The sequence below is a fragment of the Eptatretus burgeri genome, chromosome 10 (genome assembly GCF_056783735.1).
Source record: "Eptatretus burgeri isolate ZD-2024b chromosome 10, Ebu_testis_v1, whole genome shotgun sequence".
Lineage (NCBI taxonomy): Eukaryota > Metazoa > Chordata > Myxini > Myxiniformes > Myxinidae > Eptatretus > Eptatretus burgeri.
Genome location: NC_140970.1, coordinates 56,776,111 through 56,798,101, shown reverse-complemented (window position 1 = coordinate 56,798,101; position 21,991 = coordinate 56,776,111). Strand labels below are relative to the sequence as shown.

The 21,991-nt window shown below is 42.8% G+C and overlaps 1 protein-coding gene across 1 annotated transcript in view; it reads right to left on the bottom strand.

The window, feature by feature from the left end:
* LOC147018634 (uncharacterized) overlaps nt 1–21,991 on the bottom strand; it is a 195,090-nt gene that overhangs the window by 163,373 nt on the left and 9,726 nt on the right. The window contains exons 2-5 of the mRNA XM_085898518.1: nt 7,583–7,631; nt 4,773–4,838; nt 1,482–1,552; nt 1,274–1,330 (exon numbers count right to left, since the gene is read on the bottom strand). Coding sequence (XP_085754644.1) covers nt 1,274–1,330; nt 1,482–1,552; nt 4,773–4,797 — 153 coding nt within the window. The 5' untranslated portion in view covers nt 4,798–4,838; nt 7,583–7,631. The remainder of the gene's footprint in view (nt 1–1,273; nt 1,331–1,481; nt 1,553–4,772; nt 4,839–7,582; nt 7,632–21,991) is intronic.

The window sequence follows — 21,991 nt, the reverse complement described above, 5'->3', positions numbered from 1 at the left end:
GGGCAGGAATTTGGAAAATAGCTCACGTACTCTTCGCAAAGGACATCGTGGGATCTTTAACATCCACCAAGGAATGCTGACAGATGGAATTCCTGTTTAACATCCATCCAAGGGACGGCATGCATTCATTAATCACGCTGCCTGTGAAACACCGGGATGACAGTTTACAGCTGGGTTTGGAATCAAATCCCAGCTGGAGAGATTTGTGCAGCTGGAGTGTGCATAGCTCGAGGCCATCCTGTCAGCCCTGAATTTGAAGTGATATGCTGTTTCACTGCTGAATGTATTTTATCTTTCAACGTTTATCGGATCATGGAGCGGTGTTGGTGATATTCAGATTCAATGTCATCCAGTATATTACCCATCAAAGTGATCAACACTTATTGGTTCACGAGTGAGTAAGTGACCACTATATTCGTGATGGATGTGTGTCTGTCTGTCTGTCTGTCCCGAGCATAGCTCCATGGGTTTTGATCCGATCTTGATAAAATTAGGGTGCGAGGTTTGTATCATGATCTAGTTGTGTTTTCCGGAGAATGGGCGTGCTGCGCCCATTATGGGTGGAGCCACGCCCTAAAAACATGTGTTTTTAGGGGGTAGCCAGTTTCAAGTTACATCTTCTCCGAGGGGGTTTGTCGAATCTGGCAGGGGTTTTGGTATTTGGTAAGCCCAATGGCACCTGCATAGCACCACGGGGCTCGATTTTTCATTTTCGTCCCAAGGTCAAGGTCACAAGGTCACGAACTTTAAAAATGTCAAAAAAAAATCAATAAATTGGGCATCGAGCTCCTCGGGTTTTCAACTGTTTCGAATAAAAGTTGGTATGCAAGTAGTGCTCTTCGAGTACGAAAACTTTCATCATTTACGTTTTTCCCGATTCCCACCAGTTTGCCCATGGCGTCCCCTCAAAGGTCAAAAAATGAAAAAGGCGAACCGTGTCCATTGCTCCTGAACCATCGCTGTATCCAGACTTGTCATCTTTAAAATGGTCTCATCCCACCTTCAGATTAATATACCCAACTATAACGGAATTTAAGGAACAATTTGAGATCCCTACTGTACAAAAGCAAAATTGAGTGAAGGCACAAATTATTACAATTAATTCTCATTGTTTAGTGCTTTCAATCCACTCTTCTTTCATACATGCTGTTGTCGTGGTAAATGACATTCTTCAAATTGTTTGAAATACAGTTCCCCATGACGAAAAAAGAAACTTTCCTCATCACAAAATACGTCATTTCAGGTTTCCATGGTGATTTGTGCAGATTTTTACCTTGATATCCCCATGCGTCATGTTCAGGTTGTGCATGTAACCAAAGGCAGATGCAGCCTGGAAGAAGAAAAAATACAAATGGTTATTGGATGGATTTGTAAATCAAGCATCTGATAATGTTAAAAATCACACTGCTCAATCTGCTGGACTGAGTTTCTAAACAAATTATTTGGAGAGTAAATAAATCATCATGAGTGATTATGCTCACCTGAAGAATGAGGGGCTTGACGATCTCTTCTGAAAGTTGAAGTCGACCACTCAGCACGCCCAAGAGTGAATCTGGAAACAATAACAGCCGTGAGACCCCTTAAGAGTATTAATGTATGTGCAGGTATGACGTGTATAAGAGGCTCTGACGAAGGTTCTAATTCTCAACTCGCTCTCAAAATGTCAGTTACCCCTCATGTCCTATGGTGGTAGACATATGGTACTCTAACCCTTAAGTTGATAAAAGCCATTGAGCATTTCATCCATCAGCGCAGACATGAACCTTCAGAGAGTCAGATTCAATTTCACCCACAATATTTGGCCAGCGTTGAGGTCACTTCCTGTATAACTTGCTCATGGGAGACAATACTGTTACAAAAATGACTGAGGGGTTGATTATCCATCCGTTGTTTCATGATTAGCATAAACAGAAGTGTTTTGTAAACTCCGATGGCGACAGCCGGGATCAGACAGCTGAAGAGACTGCACCATGGGGTTTGGCTTGAACTGGGGAGGGACACAGGACACACAGAGGAGTAGACCTAATGGTGTGGTGTAGGTGGTGGTCTTCCTTGTTATGGAGCATCTGGAATCACGATGCAGGCCAAGGAGAGATGCCAAACATGACAGAAGAGGCACGCCAAACCCGTGTGGAAGGCTCTGAAGGGTGAGCCTGCGGAAATGAGTCATTGCTACCAACCTGCCAGACCAGCCTGCACCGTGACTCCAGACGCTCCATAACAAGGAAGACCACCACCTGCACCACACTTTGTCTCCTCTCTTGTTTGTCCTCTGTCCCCCCCAGTTCAAGCATAGCTGTTACAACTGACTGTCAGGTTAAGCACGCCATTACTTTCTTCCACAATTCCTATTCCAGCAACTTTGTTTACTTACTGCGCCCCATTCCCATTATTTATTGATTAATAAGCCCCCCCCCGCCCCCTTTTCACAAAGCAGGAGTCATATGTCTGTTGTGGTGTTTATTTCTGTAGTTCGTGCCCCTAATTATAATGGTAGCCTAAACTGCTAAAGTTTCTTACACCCTTAGGAGTACGAAACCACCATGTAGGTTTTTCTTCCTTTTTTCTGCCGATTTCTGAGCTCAATGTCAGAGCAGGCTGGGACTTTCAGAATTCAATTTTGCATCAGTAAAATGGGAATAAAAAGTATGTGGGGTTGACATAATTGTTTTTGACGTTGACCTATGTTGTGACGTCATGACCTAATTACAGGCATTTTAACATTTTTCACCATCACTCAACGAAGGTTTGTCCGATCAGAACTATATTTCCCCCTCTAGATAGCCGAGACAAAGCGACATTTACGCTTTATTTACATCATACCCCTCATTGCCTGGTGTTGGCTTCATGGTTAGGGTGGTGGGCTCGGGATTGTAAGGTCCTGAGTTCAAATCATGTTTTTCTGTTGAATCAATACCAGGTGGGGTTGACTCAGCCTGTCATCCTTCTGAGATTAGCAAAATGAGTACCAGCGAGGTGGAATAAATGAGCCTTTTGAGTATCCTATGTCAGAGTGGTGACCTGTCCAGGATTGTGCCCAATGCTCAGGGGACTGCTTCAACAGCACTGATGCTCTGCATAGAGTGTGGTCCTGATGTATGGATGGATACCCCTCTGAAATAAAGGTCAATAAATAATTTGTTTTTTGTCATCACTCAATTTTGACAATTTGGAATCTCAAAGACTTCTTGACCTTCCAAGATGTTCTTGCATGATAATAGTGAACCTGCATTGAAGTTGTACACCTGACATTTGATTCCTGTGTTTGACCGACTTTTTTCAGATTGTGACCTAATTAACAAAAAAAAACACCCTTTTGATCATAACCTGAATAATTTTCCTCTGATTGTCATGATGTTAAGTTTTATGGATCGATTGTAGAAGTTTACACTGTATCCTTAAATTAGATCAAATTAACACAAAGAGAATATTGCCATCATTTGAATGCAGGCAATGAGTTTATCCTTGGCGATCACTTTGTGATCGCACACATCAAGTTAAACCTGCTGTTCCTAAAGTGCATTCGCTATGCATTTGAGCCATGGGATCGTCCTCCAACATCATCAAATTCCCCTATAAAGCCTACGCACATGCCGAAACCACCACGCGGATGAATTAGTTAATAGTGCCACACCACACAGCTAACCAATCATGCATGCAGGATGTCTCCACTTAGTGTTTTGGGAATTAATCTCTGGCGGTCTCACATCACCCATTTAGGCCCCAACACAGAACCCTGGTGGACACCTGCATTAATGTTATGGGCTGCAGAAGGTTGACCCTCATGCCACACAAAATAAAATGGTGCACAAGACAAGACAAGAGGTCACAGACAATTCTTTACAACATGCAGGCTGTAACTGACATGTTCACTGGCAAAAAAAACCATAACTTTTACTCTTGCTTCGTCTGAAAGGTCCTGAAGCTCAGAATTTATTCACAATGCACGTTAAAAGGAGCCTGATGTCAGAAAAGATACTACTCCAAACCTCACAGTTGTACAAACTCAAACTTAAATCTTTCCTGCTTCTTGGGCAAACAATAAGTGATCACTTTCATTGTGGAATAACATTCCCGAAACAAGGATAAAGGCTTGTTGTTTCGAATGCGACTCATTTTCGAAAGTGATGATAATTCCAGGGAAGAACGAGAAAGACACTCAGTGGAGCGCATACCTCTGCCAGGCCGACCAGTTTACGTTTTGTATCCTATTGATATGCCGAATCTGCATCGTGAACTTAACCAAAATATAATCGGCTTGTTCTTTTCACCGACCGAACTCATCCATCAAGTTTTGTCAAAATCTGCTCAAAACTTCTTGAAATATAATTATATATATATATATATATAGTTTTGGGCCCATCTTTCAATTATAAAAAACTCCAATCAATTATTTCGCCAAAACTCGACTCAATTCACCCCATCACACACCCAACCTGTCCACCAAATTTAATCCGAATCCGTCCATAACTTTTTGAGATATCCTGCTCACAGATGGATAGACAAAGAGATAAACAGACGGGTGAAAATATAACCTCCGTCCATCTTCGGTGGTGGAGGTAACAATGTTTTCCAAATCATCTTACAAATCAAAAGTGCATTTGTTGCACATGCACTCAAGTGATATCAGCTTAAGTGTGCAGTGAGCAGATAGTGTACAAATTAAGCCTCAAAACGAGGAAAGACAAATCATATGTTTACACGTGCAATATTACACAATCACAAACAACAGAACAATATCAACATAGAACAATGAATAAAGGGAAACTCACCTGCTTCAAAAAACTCTGTAACCATGAAGCACCGATCTTCAGAGATTGTTATGCCAAGCACTCGAACTATATGGGGATAATAGAGTGAAAATAAGATAATAAACATTGGAAAGATCATTCCTAAATTCTCTTTACCCGCTTTGCCTTGAATTAATCCTGGTGTTGGCTTAATGGTTAAGGTGGCTGGCTGAAGATTTTAGGGTCTTGAGTTTGAGTCCCCATTGTGCCGTTGAAACAACACCAGATGGGTTGACTCAGCCTGTCATACTTCCGAGGTCAGCAAAATGAGTACCAGCTTACTGGTAGCAGGGGCACTGCATCAGCGGCACAGCCATACTTCCAGAAAATTATCCAACGGGCAGCCACGGGCTGCATTCGAAACAACAAGCCTTTATCCTTGTTTCGGGAATGTTATTCCACAATGAAAGTTTTCATATTTCACAATTCTCAAGTTACAGAGAATCTTGATCAATAAGAATCACAAGTAGCGGTACATTGAAAGTACACCGCCCCCATGCCAAATAAATAAATAGCAATTCCTCCAGTGTGCGACATCGCCGGGGTGCCTTTGGTGCCCGGCGATGCCACCTTGCAGCACATGTCGTCGAAATTGGGAGGGAGCAGTGTACAATAATTGATTCATTGCATAATTAAAATAACTAATCATAATATAATTAATTTCTTAATCAATTGGCATACCTAAACCACCACTGTTTCATCCAAATCTGCAACTTTTTGAAAATTAAGCAATTCATCAAAAAAAGAATTCATGGATTAATTGATTCATCAATAAATCAAAAAATACCCTTTATAGCCAAATCACTTGTTCACTGCCATGTCCAAATATCAGTTTCCAAGCGCAAAGAGTTCCTGAGATATTACCCAGATGAGAAAGAAAATAAATAAGTAATAAATAAATCTATCATAATTAAGTATTTCATCAATTAATTGATTAATCAAAAAATTTAAAATAGTTTTTTTGCAAAAGCACATCTTCACTTTTGTCAACAAAATTTCAGCTTTGTAGCTCAAAGGATGGCTGAGATATCGCCCGGACAAACAAATAAACAACCAGCGGTACATTCAAAGTACACCGCCCTCATGCCAAATGAATAAATAACAAATCCTTCAGCACCAACATCGCCTTGCAGCACATGGAGTCAGAATTGGGAGGGAGAGGTGTACAATAATTGATTGATTAATGGCATAATTAAAATAAATAAATAATAATCAAAAAATAATTTCTCGATCAATTGCCGAATAGCATACCTAAACCACCACTGTTTCATCTGAATCTGTAACTCTTTGAAAATGTTGTAATTCATCGAAAAATGAATAATTAATCGATTAATTGATTCATCAATAAATCAAAAATACCCTTTGTAGCCAAATCACTTGGTCACTGTCGTGTCCAAAGATCAGCTTCCGAGCTCAAAAGGTGCCCGAGATATTGCCCAGATGAGAAAGAAAAATAAACAAACAATTAATAAATCGATAATAATTAAGTAATTAACCAATTAATTGATTAATCAAAAATTTAAAATACCGTTTTTTTGCTGAAGCACATCTTCACTTTTGTCCCCAAATATCAGCTTCCTAGATTAAAGAATGAATGAGATATCGCCCAAACAAACAAACAACCAAACAAGAAAACGGAGTGAAAACTGAGTACTGTACTCCCTTCGGCGCCCGGCGATGGCGTTATGCATCGCCTCGATGTGGAATTAGGAAGGAGCGGTGTACAATAAACTGACCCTTTCATTTTCGAGAAGGCCCTTAAATAAACTCGAATATTTTAAAGAGTATGGTGATGACAAAATGACAAACCTCAAAATGACTGCTTTCATGTTAAATTAACTAAGAGCGAAGATTACGAGATGAGGGCTGGCAGGACATATGAGAGGGATGCGCAGTTCCCTTAGAGCTGTCTCACCAGGGTTCAAATCTCGACTAAGCTATAAACTGCTACCCTGGAATTTGGCATGCATGATGTTGCATCAATGTGTGCATCATCCATCGGAAGGACATCAAGCTAGAGGATCAGTCTACCTGCACTGGCAGTTGGTGGACGTTAAAGACCCCACAGCATCAAGCCAGAGGACCCCCACAGCAAGAGTAGTCACTGCCACCATGAACTAATTCAAAATTCCTGCCGTCTTCGTCCATCAGGTCTGAGCAGCTGGTTTGTGAAAGACTTGGGCCAAAAACTTTCCCAAGTTGATCCCACAAGATGGTCAGAATGATTGGAGCTGTTAAATAAGTTGTCATGGCGGTGGTACCTCATGATGGATAACATATCAATCAGTGGTGGATAATTAACTATTTACAGAAGTCCTCATGCTAATGTTCATCAAGTTGTATATTGATACAGGTGTGCAAACCGTACATGCAATTTAGTCTTTCACGAACAGGAGAGTTCAGATCGTTATCGCAGGCATTTACAATTTGTTCAGGGAGCCGGTGAAAAGTCACTTCACATATCACATCATGGGATCTATATCTACCAACTAGTGCTTGCAGATGGGACACTCGGCTTAACGTGAATGCAAGAGACACCACACTTTGTAATGTAACGTTCAGCCAGCGAAGGACTAATCTGATATTTTATAGTCGAGTTGGGAAACGAACCCATGTGAGAAAGCGTAATCCTGTCGGAGGAATAATTTTACAGGAATATGACAAGGAAATGTGATCAAATTGATGGAACATATGGGGTTTGAATCTGGGATTCCAGCACTGAATAGTGTGTCACATGGGAATGTCAAAAAGACAATTCCAAATGGATTATTTGGAATGAAATGCACACTTACCAATATTTGGATGACTTAAGGAAGCCAGCAAACGAGCTTCTCTCACAAGCTGCAATCAAACAGCACAGAAATGTATCAGCAACAGGGCAAACATCTTCCCTCCTTTATTTGTGAGGAGAATTCATATATATATATATATATATATATATATATATATATATATATATATATATATATATATATATATATATATATATATATACATATATATATATATATATATACATATATATATATACATATATATATACATATATATATACATACATATATATATATATATACATATATATATACATATATATATATATATATATATACATATATATATATATACATATATATACATATATACATATATATACATATATATATATATATACATATATATATACATATATATATATATACATATATATATATATACATATATATATATATACATATATATATATATACATATTTGTTCCACAACTTCGTTACATTGGCATTTAATACAGTCTGGCACCCCACCTGATATCCAAACTCTCTGCTTACGGCATCCAAAGCCTTCTCCTCTCACGGATCAATGATTTCCTCCATCCCTGTGTTTAGAGTGTAGCTCTTAACCGGATCCTCTCATCTATCCCTGTCGCGGCTGCAGTTTCCCAAGGCAGTGTCTTCGGCCCAATCTTGTTTGTCATCTTCATCAACCATTTCCTGATTCCATGGAAAATCCTGTCTATCTCTTTGCTGACTCCATCCTCTGCCGTATCATTCCTGATTCTTCAAACAGGCGAGGAGCATCCTCTTCCCTCTCGACAGACCTCGATAGAATCAGGACCTGGGTCAACAATTGAAATATGTCTTTCGACCCCGACAAATCTAACACACTCGCCATGTCTCTCTGAAAGGACTGTCTTGTAAACCCTCCCATCTACTTCCTCAACAAATCACCCGAAGAGTTAAAATCACTCAAAATTTTGGGCCTATCCATCAGCCATGAACTTTCTTGGGCAGACTATATTTCCAAGATGGCCTCCAAAGCCAGCCACTGATTGGACATCCTTTTTGTGCAAAGTCTTTCATTGACCAATCTGAAACTTTGATAACCTTCAAGGTGTTCATTCACAGCTTAATAGAGTATTGCTCTCCCCTTTGTGCTGATGCCCCTGCCTCATACCTTCTCCTTCTTTATTCCATGGAAAGGAAGGCCCTCAAAACCATTGGGATGTCCTGCGACGAAGCCGAGTGTCTCGGCTTGTTACTCTCACATCTCAGACAGGTTGGTGGCCTCTCTGCAATCTACCACCTCCTTTTTGGTCTTGCCTCCTCTACCCTCTCTTTGCTCTGTCCCTTCGAGGTTTCTGCATGGTGCACAATCTCCCAGTAACCCTCTCCTTGTGAAAGTCCCAAAATCCATGCTCACTGCTCACCTTCACTCATTTGTTCCTCTTTTCCCTTGCCTGTGAAGCCAACTTCCCCAATATTTTCAGTCCCATTCTTCCCTCTCGAGTTTCAAGACAGCTGTTTATCCCTCCCTACCTCAAGTCACCCCTCCTCCATACTCGTGATCTCTTCTACCCCAAATAACCCCATTCCCAAGCACTCCTTTTCCAGGTTATTGTGATTTGTCCTCTTCTCCTTCACCTGTTTTCATTTGTTAGTTCTTGGTTGGTTGGTTTGTTCCTTTCTCGTTTCAACCCCACTTTCCCCTTCCTCTTCATGCTGTGTTTCATTCAGCTTATGTGCGGCAGGTTCAACCCCACATGTCCTTCTGCCCCACCCCTTGATCTCACGCTCACTTCTATTCTGCTGTTGGTGTTTTCCCATTTCATGTTGTTCTCTTCCATCCTGATCTAGCTCTTGCACGAGCCTCAATCATGTACACACAAAAATAACTACATGCCAGTCACAGGGAATTTAGAAGGTGCTGAACATTCTTTTTCAGCAAATACACTCCAACACAGGGTGTAATTCAGAAAAAAACAATTGATCCAAAAATTATTTGTAAAATAGAACAACGTTCTTTTAATTGATCTGAAGGTCACAGAGGAGAGGAGCTTGCACGTACATCACATACATGACAAAGACATTCATAAACATCAATGTATTTAATATGAATTACAAGGACATTTACACACGATGTACACACATTTATTGCATGGGAGTCAAACATGGATTTTGAGCATCAAGAGCCAGTAGTTCAGTTTCACATGCTCGACAGACCAAGGAAACAATGTACATGAAAATCTACCACATATAAATAGTCAGTCTTTATACGTTGTTAAAATCTTTGTCGTGCCATATCGAGATATCTGGCTGGATTGACGGCTCATTGTGGTTGAGGATTTTCTCCTGCCTGACTTCAGTATTCCTTGTGGGAGGTGAATCCACTCATTACACAAATGAGAAGTACTGCCTCCTTCGGCCAGGGGGGGTTATGTTATCTTTATGATTATTAATACTATAGCAGAGTACCCACCCTACGGACGATCTTGTGCTAAACGTTCTTCCAACAGATGCTTTTATTTGGGAGGTGTATAGGTAACACACTGCTGCTTTGATCCCTCTCAAGAAAAAAATAAAATACCTGTGTTGCGTGCATGAATCAAAAACATGTGTACTGCTTCTGTGCATATAAAATACATCGTGGTGACATGGCTTGGATATTTCCAATTAAACCCCCACCCTATCTACCCAAAGGAAGAAAATGCGAAGATGGGAGAAATTTTTTTTTCAAAACTTGATGGAATACAACAAAACTTCCCCAGGCACAACTTCAAGTTGCCCTCATTAATCTCAGAATGTTTCAGATTCCAAGGACAAATCCCTTCAGAGGAGTGCATGATACATACATACACACAAACGCCATATCTCAGTTCCTGTATAATACAGATTATTATTCTCATCTTCTTGTGGGGTCAGTATGGGGAACTCTTTTGGCTGAAGTCTTTCACGAACTGACTGACCACAGCTGACGTTCGGCTTGAGGTGCAAATATTTGCGGTTTCACCAGGATGCAAGCGATAACCCACCTAATCTTCACAAAAGGGACTCTGGTACCTTAAATACCCAACTAACGTGAGCAGACGCCCATCTTAAAGTCCATCCGAAAGATGGCGCACTTTCAAATGAAACACCTGCCTGAAAATCACCAATATAGTCGGGTCGATGATCAGTAAGCCCAATCTTGTTCCTCATCTTCATCAATCATTGTTCTGATTCCGTGGAAAATCCTGCCGAACTGATTGCTGACGATTACACCCTCTGCCATATCATTTCTCATCCTTCAGACAGGCAAGCAACAGCCTCTTCCCTCTCTGCAGACGAATAGGAACCCCACATATACAATTCTGTGCGTTACCTCTGTACCATCCTGTCGTACGTGTTGTTCCTGGATACATGTAAAATCCCACCTGTATGTGTACGTTTTTCCAAGTCATCATTCTGTGGGATACTGGAGGGAAAGCTTCTTCACAATGAGGATAATGTTAGTGTAGATACTGTGTGAAAAATTCCCACCTACACATATCGATCATGAACGTGACAGAGTCTCGTGACATCCTGATTTAATCACAAACACGTGTTCATCATGCTCATTCACACAAACTCACTTCCTCCCAAAAATATCTGTGTTTCGGAATCTTCACAGCAACCTGAAAGAAAGAAAGAAATCCACATGGAAACGTGAAAGCCCAAATAATATTGTTATAACTCATGATATGAGAACACACACACAGAGAGAGAAAGAGAGAGAGAAAGAGAGAGAGAAAGAGAGAGAGAAAGAGAGAGAGAAAGAGAGAGAGAAAGAGAAAGAGAGAGAGAAAGAGAAAGAGAAAGAGAGAGAAAGAGAGAGAAAGAGAGAGACAGAGAGAGAAAGAGAGAGAGAGAGAGAGACAGAGAGAGACAGAGAGAGACAGAGAGAGAGAGAGAGAGAGAGAGAGAGAGAGAGAGAGAGAGAGAGAGAGAGAGAGAGAGAGAGAGAGAGAGAGACGGAGAGAGAGAGAAAGCGAGAGAGACGGAGAGAGACGGAGAGAGAGAGAGCCGGAGAGAGACGGAGAGAGAGAGAGAGCGAGAGAGACGGAGAGAGAGAGAGAGCGAGAGAGACGGAGAGAGAGAGAGAGCGAGAGAGACGGAGAGAGAGAGAGAGCGAGAGAGACGGAGAGAGAGAGAGAGAGCGAGAGAGACGGAGAGAGAGCGAGAGAGAGAGAGAGAGAGAGAGAGAGAGAGAGAGAGAGAGAGAGAGAGAGAGAGAGAGAGAGAGAGAGACAGAGACAGAGACAGAGACACGGAGACAGAGAGACGGAGAGAGAGAGAGACGGAGAGAGAGAGAGAGAGAGAGAGAGAGAGAGAGAGAGAGAGAGAGAGAGAGAGAGAGAGAGAGACGGAGAGAGACGGAGAGAGAGAGAGACGGAGAGAGACGGAGAGAGAGAGAGAGAGAGAGACGAGAGAGAGAGAGAGAGAGAGAGAGAGAGAGAGAGAGAGAGAGAGAGACGGAGAGAGAGAGAGAGAGAGAGAGACGGAGAAAGAGAGAGAGAGACGGAGAGAGAGAGAGAGAGAGAGAGAGAGAGAGAGAGAGAGAGAGAGAGAGAGAGAGAGAGAGAGAGAGAGAGAGAGAGAGAGAGAGAGAGACAGAGACAGAGACAGAGACACGGAGACAGAGAGACGGAGAGAGAGAGAGACGGAGAGAGAGAGACGGAGAGAGAGAGACGGAGAGAGAGACGGAGAGAGAGAGACGGAGAGAGAGAGACGGAGAGAGAGAGACTGAGAGAGAGAGACGGAGAGAGAGAGAGACGGAGAGAGAGAGAGACAGAGACAGAGACAGAGACAGAGACAGAGACAGAGACAGAGACAGAGACAGAGACAGAGACAGAGACAGAGACAGAGACACAGAGACAGAGACACAGAGACACAGAGACAGAGACACAGAGACAGAGACAGAGAGACGGAGAGAGAGAGACGGAGAGAGAGAGACGGAGAGAGAGACAGAATTTGAAACCTCATTTATTACATTCAGACACACACAGTGTAATACATATTTACAATAATACAGAATTCAACAGAAAAAAAACCTCACAGTTTAAAGAAAATTATAAAGTCATAAGAAGTTTTGAATTCTTCACAAAACACAAAACATTTGTGATGCACCATTTTCTCTCAAAAAATTTAACATTTTGATTGATCTAAAAGAAATCAAATCCAACCAAAGTTGTGTTGAGACAAAGCTGTAAAAAACAGAGATAACATCTGATCCATGACTATTGTCGATTTTAATCTCCCTAGATTTGTAGATTGCATATTTTTCAATAGCACCCAGAAAATTTAAACAACACCCACATCTCTACAAATAGGTTTAAAGAGTTCACCAAAAACAAACATGTGTAAACTAAAGGAAAAGGATAATTGGTGAAAAAGATGATCAAGCAGAAGAAAAAGAGAAGTTAGTCGACAACACTTCACGTAAGCATGAAAAGAGTCCTCCTCCTGATCACAGAAAGGACATATTTCTGTCAGCAAATTATTAATACTAGCTGAAACCCCGTCACAGATGGATTCCGTTCCATGAGCCCAATATGACAACCAGTGGCGGCTCTTGTAAGAGCCGGATCCCAGTCGATGCACTCCATGGCCTTTCCTAATGAGGCCTACAAAACGTGCTTGTACACGACATTTTTGGTGTACACCACTCCTTGTGAAGAAGTCCCCTGATTTGTGCATGTGTCTACTTTTACATGCAAACACCGTGTCAAAACTTCTCAGGTCACAGTACCGAGAAAAACGTGATGCGACCTTGAGGAGGAGCACAAAATTGGTCCTTCAGTATTAATATAGGGTGTCCCCAAAAAAATACAACTTTAAAAATGCTTTGTTTGATCCTAAAAAAGCAGTAATTTTGTCACTAATGCTTCATTTCTTGTTGCAGAGACCCTGTAGTTTATTTTGATACCAAGCAAGCATCAGAAAAATGCCAAGACTGACCTAGAACAACGGATGAAAATTGTTGAACTTTGGCACCAGACGAAAAGTGTCATACAGGTGCAACGACTTTACTTGAGACATTTTGGTATCTACTTGCGCCATGCACCAAACTTTCGGACAATAAAGTGTACCATCGCAAAGCTTACCAATGTGGGAACCATCTGTGACCTTCACAAGGGTAACAGTGGTCGGAAGAGGACAGGTCATAGTGAAGAAAATGTGGAAATGGTGAGACAGGCGGTCATTTAGAGTCCAAAAAAAAATCGATTCGACGACTTTCTGCCGAGACAAGCATTCAGAAGAGCACCGTTCTGAGGATCCTTCGCCAAGACATTCATGCCTTTCCAGACAAAATTCAAACGGAAACGGTGCTAACTGATCAACAAAAACGCAAATGACTAGACTTTGCAAATTGGTTCTCAGGAAAGTTGGAGGAAGATGCAGACTTCCTCAAAAAACTTCACATGACGGACGAATGCCATGCTCACTTGTCCGGGGAGGTAAACAAGCAAAACTTTCGTGACTGGGGAACTGAAAATCCTGGTAATGCATCAACTGAACTGGTGCCTCAATCTGTTCTCAAAGTCACCATGTGGGTGGCGGTTGGTTGGTATGGGATAATTGGTCCATACTTCCTTGAAGATGACCAGGGAAGCACTTGCACGGTAAACCAGAGGAACTATCGCGAAATGATTCAGGAATTCTATCTGTCTGAGCTACGAACTCAGGCCCGTAGGAGAAACAACCTGATCCAGATGAGAACCCAGTGGTTCCAGCAGGATGGGGTACTGCCCCATACAGCCAGGTAAACAAGGCGTTTTCTCAACCAACATTTTGAGGGCCGCTTTATCTCCTTCTATGAAGACGTTGAGTGGCCACCGTATTCCCCTGACCTTACTCCTCCAGACTTCTTCTTGTGGGGGTATCTCAAGGGCAGGATCTATGGAAACCCTAGGCCTCAGACTCTTGATCAGCTGAAGGAAAACATCCGAGAAATCCAGAACATTCCTCAGGAAACGTTTCCCAAAGTGATGGAGAACATGACAATGCGTTTGCAGGCAGTGAGTGGACAACGTGGAGCCTACGTCGAACATGTGGTCGAAAAGAAAACGACGATTATACACCAAAATTTGAATTTTGGTGGCAATTTTGACATTGGTGCAATAAACTTCAACCTTTCAGCTTTCTATCCAGCCATATATCTTTTTTACAAAAATACGTTATGACCATCCTCTTTGCGGATGAAAAGTTGTATATTTTTTTGGGACACCCTGTATATAGATACAACGTTTCTCGTTACTTTTTTGTGTCAAAGTCACATTCTGAGGTAGTCAGCATGTGCAGAAGAGGGTTGTACATTTCACACGCTATTTTCGAGGAGTGGAATTACACCGCTCAGAGGTGACGGTCTGTCGACGACAGACATGATGACGTCAGCGAATGACCGATGATGTCATGACGTCCTTACGCATCTCAGCGGTGACGTCACACGTCACCATGTAAACGAATGTAAAACGAAAAGTGTTTATTCTGCTTCAGAGTTGAAGTTTGACTATTGCCACTATGTGCGATGCATTCTTACAGGAACGAAGTTTCTTTCAGTCCAGGTAACAGTACCGAGAAAAACGTGACGCGACCGCTAGGAGGAGCACAAAATTGGTCTTTCAGTATTAATATATAGATTCAGTATTAATATAGAGATGGTGAACGAATGTGTTGTTTACATATGTATGGGAAAGTATGTAACGGATCACATCATGTATGGGTAAAGTATACATATGAAGCCAAAGTGGAGTACAGGGAGAACCAGGCCCTTACCGCTCTGACCACAACGCTATTCATGCTCTTCCAGAATGGGATACGTTTCTCTTTTGTCAAAGATCACAAATTCCAGTCTTAGTTCCAAGATGAAAGGAAGGGGTATGTTCAATCTCCGACCGAAAAGAAGAAGAAAGGAGTACTTTGATCTCAGGAAAGCTTAACTGGAAATCCTCAATGATACCAACACCTTCCCAGCCAATATTTAACTGTTTAAACTTCCGGATAACTTCACGCGCCACTTGGTCCACAAGTCGGACAGATCTACAACCAATTGCAGACGCCACCGCACCAACAGGTTTCCACTTAACCCCAGATATGTCTCTCAAGTCACACACCATATTGATCCCTCCTTGGATAAATTTTTGAATCATGGCATGACTGTGAGGAATACCAGGGAAAAAATTATTGAAAAAAAGTGGTTCTTGAAGGAACATTCTGCAATTATATGCCTCAACCAGTTTATGGACATCAAACTTTATCCAATTGTCCAGCAAACTATGACAGAACTTAGAAAGAGAAACAAAGTTTATGTGCTCGAGATCCATCAAAAAAGATTCCGATCATATCTCAGTTTACCAGCTTGGTGCAGGAGAAAAAAAATGCAAATGGTCGCCAGGTTAAATGTTCAGTGAACAGCAGTTTCTGCAGAGACTGCAATTGAAAGGCCACAATCCGGCCAAAGATGTTGATAACACCTTGGCCACCTTCCTTCCGGGGATAGTACAGTATCTCAGGTTGTAGCCAATGGTATCCACTCCAAAATAAATTTACCAGCATTCGCTGAATAGCCATAATTACTTGACTTGATGGCTGCAGAACAGTGATTCTGTGCCACAATTTTGTTGCAATCAAATTATTGATGACAAGAGTACGACCTTAATATGAAAGGGACTTCAATGGTCCTTCCCATGTTTTCAGTCTGCACTTGATTTATTCCAAAACTACTTCCCAATTTTTCATCTCCATCTCATGATTGCCAAGGTACACTCCAAGATATTTAACTCCATCCATTCTCCAGACCAAGTTCTGTGGGAGTAATGATGGTAATGCACAAGAGAGGTCACTTTTTCCGCACCATAATGCTGTACTTTTATTCCAATTTATCCCACCAGAGGAGGCCGCAGAGAAATTTCTCAGGAAACGCTGTAAAGCAGAGACATCGTTTGTACTTTTCATGAAAACACAGACATCATCAGCATACGCCATCTGCACAAATCTTGCTCCTTCTATACTTCTCATTCCCAGAGGTATTTGCTGTCTAATTGAGAGCAGGAGTGGCTCAAGAGCAATTACATATAAAAGACCAGAAAGAGAACAACCTTGCCGGATATCCCGTTGAAACGGAAAGGGAGAAAATAACCTATTATTAACTTTCAACATACAATGAGTATTGGTATACAGGAGTTTTACACAAGAGATGAAAGTTTCACCAAAACCCATTCCCTTCAAAACAGAAAAAAGGTATTTGTGATCAACACGATCAAAGGGCTGAGCTCGATCAAGAAACCGAAATCCAAAATCATCACACAGGTGCTTATTGCATGAAATAATATCTCTTACCAAAAATATATTGTCATGGATAGATCTTCCAGACACACAATAAGTTTGGTGTGGATGTATAACAGAACTGATAACAGTTTTCAGGTGATTTGCAAGTACTTTAGAGAGAATTTTATAATCAGCACACAGTAAAGATACCGGTCGCCAGTTCTCCACCAGCTGAGGGTTCCCAGATTTTGGCAGTAAACATACGACCACTCTTCTGCAGGACACCGGCAGTTCTCCATCACGTATGCTTTCTTCAAGAATGTCAAGTAAATCAGGTCCCACAATGTTCCAAAAAGTCTTATAGAATTCCCCTGGCAAGCCATATATTCCAGAGGCTTTTCCATTTTTCAGGCTCCTCACAGCTGCTTCAAAAGTTCATTTGCCGAAATTGGAGAGTCAAGCACGCGTTGCTCATCCTCCTTGACATTCGGGAGCCCAGCAATTAATTATTGCCTTACCTCAATGTCCACGCTCTGAGGAGAATACAAGTTAGAATAGAAATCCCTCAGTGTACGCCTGATCGCTTGCTGAGAGGTTACCAGGGACCCATTGGGAGTGAGTAAACTGTGAATTTGCTGTGACATTTTAAGAGAGGTCTCTAATTTAAAGAAGTCCTTGTTTGGCATCTCCAATGTTAAATAGCTCATTCACATTCTTACCAAGGTACCTATTGATTGTTGTCGTACCATCTCCTCCAGCAATGCTTTCTTAATCTCCTCCAGCAACAGTGTCGTCCACCAGACGACGGTTACCTTGGGTTAACGTGAGGCGGTCCCTTCGGGTGGGTGGCTGGAATGTCCTATCCCAAAGAGAGGATGATCACCTGTCTCTGTTATCATCTGAGCTCAAGCGTTTGGACATCGGTATTGCAGCATTCTCTGAGGTTCGGAGACCGGATTGCGGCGACATCGTGGTGGGTGGTTACACCGACTATTGGTCTGGTTGCTCTGATGGTTACCATGCCCAAGGAGTTGCTGGAGCTGTGTCCAATAAGCTGACCCCAATGACAATTGAGGTAACACCGTTCAACGAGCGTACTCCTTCGGTGTCATTTCCCTGGTCTCTGTCTATACTCCGACTGAGGCGAGTGATCTCACTGTGAAGGATGCATTCTACGCCACGCTCGAGTCTGTGGTTGATCAGTGCCCCAGACGAGATACACTTCTTGTCTTGGCGGATTTCAATGCATCAACTGGAACTGATGGGGATACGAGACATGTGTTGGTCCCCATGGGTCAGGAACTATGAACCAGAATAGCACTAAGTTCCTTGACTTTGCAAGAAGTCATGGACTTAGGGTGGCTGGTTCATGGTTTCAGCTCCCACAAGCTCATCGCTGGACTTGGAATTCCAACATTGATGGTGTGGCAAAGGAGATTGACCATGTCCTCATTGACGGTCGCTGGAGGATGATCCAGAACTGCAGGGTCTACCGGAGTGCTCAGTTCCTCAACACTGACCACCGGCTTGTTGCAGCAACTCTAAAGCTGCACCTTAAATCTAGGAAAATGGTACCATCCAAGCCTCGGCTGGATGTTGGCAAGCTCAAGGACGAGAGGGGACCTGAGGAGTTTGCGAACAGGCTGAGTGGACATTTTGGGGGTCTGGGTTCTTTGGGGGGTCCTGAAGAGTTGTGGAGTGCATTCAAGACCACCGTCCTTGATGTTGCCGGTGGATGTCTTGTAGCTCACCGCAGGGCAAAGAAGAATTTTGTCTCTCAAGGAACACTGGATACCATTGACCAGATTCGCAGGGCCAGGCTGAATGGCAGAGCTGAGCTGTTCAGGGAGCTGAGGCGTAAAACTGTGCGTGCATCAAGGGTGGACAAGGAGGCCTATGTGCGAGGAATCTGTAAGGGGGTAGAGCATCACCTGTGGACAGGTGATTCTCGTCCCACTTACAGGGGAATTCGCGCATTGCGTTCATCCAAGCCCATCCCTCGGAGCACTGCAGATAGAGCAGAGAGTGGTAGGCTCTTGACAGGGGAGTCTGAAGTGAAGGCCTGCTGGGCTGGTTACTTTGAGCGGTTGTACCAGGCTGATCCACCAGCTGTCGAGTTGGACGTCAAGGGTGTTACAATCTCCGTTGCTGACCCTCCAATCAACTGTGGTCCACCTACGCTTGTGGAAACACGGGCTGCGGTGAACAGGTTGAAATGGGGTAAAGCTCCAGGGATCTCTGACATCCATGCTGAACTTCAAGGCTGGTGGAAATGCTGCACTCGTGTCGTTGCATGCAGTTTTGTGCTCTGCCTGGAACACAGGCATCACAAGAACTGATTGGAAGAGGGGCCTTGTTGTCCGTATCTGGAAAGGGAAGGGTGATCGCCAAGACTGCAACAACTACCGAGGGGTGAGGCTGCTCTCAGTGCCGGGCAAGGTCTTTGCTCGGATAATTCTTGATAGTGTTCGCCACCATCTGCTTGAGCACCAGTGTCCAGAGCAGTCAGGCTTTACACCAAAGAGGTCAACGATTGACCGTATTCTTGCTCTTCGGGTGCTCACCGAACGCAGACGAGAGTTTCCGCAGGGGGCTGCTTGCAGCCGATGTTGATATCTGCAAAGCGTTCGATTTAGTGAATCGGGATGCCCTCTGGAAGATTCTTTGTCTTTGTGGGGTGTCACCAAAACCGATCGATCTGATGTCTGAACTCTGCTCTGGTACTGAGAGTGCTGTGAAATGTGGTGGTACCATCTCTGACTTATTTCCAGTTGTTACTAGAGTTCTTCAGGGGTGTGTACTGGCCCCCACACTTTTCAGCACTTGTATGGACTGAATTCTGGGGAGGATGTCGGAGAGATCAAGCTGCGGTGCATCGTTTGGGAATGTCAAGATCTCGGACCTTCATTTCGCAGATGATGCACTCATCTTTGCGGACCTTGATTTCACACATGATGCACTCATCTTTGGAGACTTTAGATATCCTCTTGGGGGCTCTCGAGGCGCTGAATGAGGACTCGGAGCCACTGGGATTACGGGTTTCCTGGGTCAAAACTAAGATCCAGGCTTTCAATGACATCTTGGATGCTGCTGTCTTGTCTGTGCCTGTTTGTGGTGAGGATGTTGAGGTCATGGAGAGATTCACTTCCCTTGGCAGTGATATTCATGTCTCTGCTGGCTGTGAGTCAGAGGTCAACAGACGTCTGGGTTGAGCCTGGGGAGTCATGGATTCACTGGGTCATGGGGTGTGGCGCTACCGGTACCTGTGAGGGAGGAGGAAAGTCCGAGTCTTCAGGTCCTTGGTACTTCCAGTCTTGCTCTATGGATGCGAGACTTGGACTCTGACCAGGGATCTGAGATGGAGACTTAATTCCTTTGATACCAGGTCTCTTCGGAGAATCCTTGGCTATTGCTGGTCGGATTTTGTGTCCAACGAGCGGTTGCTGAGAGAGACTCGGATGAGATTTGTTTCCTGCATCATTCGTGAGCATCAGTTGCGGCTGTATGGACATGTGGCTCGTTTTCCTGACGCTGATCCTGCTCACCAGATTCTCTCAGCGAGAGAGTCTCGTGAATGGAGGAGGCCAATGGGCCGACCACATGCCTCATCTTTGCAGCAGGTTGACCGGCATCTCAAGATGGGGATGGGCCAGGTATCTGCCTGGGGGATTGTCAGACGGAGGCCCCTGGAGTACCGGTGGAAAGTGGACGCAGCGACCCGCTGTTCTGGCACATGCTCCCATACCTGACCTGAATGCTTTCTTCGACCATATTAATTGGTCATGTGTCTTTCCCATCCTGATCATTGTTCTGTTCTAGGAATACTATTTCCCGTTTTAACCGGTCAATTGATATGGACTGCCTTTTGGTGCCATAGAAACTGTATTGTTGGCAAAAAGGTTTTATTTGGGTTTTTGCAATATCCCACCACAACCGGAAACGATCAAAATCAGATCGAGAAGAACAAATTTTCTCCCACACAACTTGAAAGGCATCATTGAAACCCCTGTCTTGTAAGAGACTTGTATTGAGAGACCAATAAGCACTGCCACAGGGTGGAAAGGGTAATTTGAAAGATATTGAGATTAGGCTGTGGTCAGACGTAAAACCTGTCAAGTCTTGCCATTGACATAATGCCATCATTACATCTGCACCATGTGCAACAGCGCAAAAGTGGATGTGCAAAAGTGGATGCGACCTCGGCACATCCTTAAACCGGTAATTTTTGATGGTGTCTTCCAACACTTTGTGGAGGCAACATGCAGTTCATGGCCATTCCCATCAATTGAAGGACAAATTGTACAGTTAAAATCTCCCGCAATACAAATAAAAGCAGTTGCATCCAAAGTTTTTACAGAGTTCCGTAGTGCGGAAAAGAAGATTTTCCTCTCCATGGGATCACTTGGTGCATATAGATTTAGGATAACAATCTTTTAAGTGTTGTAAAGAAACTCCACTGATCAGTGGCATAACTCCATATTTGAGACTAATTGTTCATTTTGTGATGAAAGCACCAAATTTGGCATAGACCTAGTCCAATACATTCAGAACAAATTTGGATATTGGACCACTGCTAATTTCCATTCTGAAAGCCATGATAGCCATTTTACAATATGGCTGCCAGCAGAATCATTTCTTACCATGTGCGCAACATTGAAGGGGATCCAGTAAGCATACTCATCATACAGTTACCCTGAAATGGATCTCCTTTACTCAAATATGATATGCTGAGTGGGCAGTACCATTCAGTATTGAAATAAATGATCATGTCTGGAATTACATACAAAAAAGCCAGCTTTGGAATTAAATTATAAAACATTAAATATAATACTTATAAAATAATAATATAATATAAACTACAAAGGCACTCGGTAGAGTGCATACCTCTACCACACTGTCTTATCCATGAGAATATATCAGGCCCCATACATTTTTGAAATATATCGTTTTTGGCCCAATCTCTCAATGGTCACGAATCACTTTTATAATTAAATAATTCTTGTATCTGGATCTGGATTTGTATCTTCACCAAAATTGAAACAATTTGTCCTTGTCATATACCCAACCTGTCCACCAAGTTTCAACCAAATCCGTCCACAACTTTTTGAGATATCATGCTATATAGCGATTTAGTCCTTT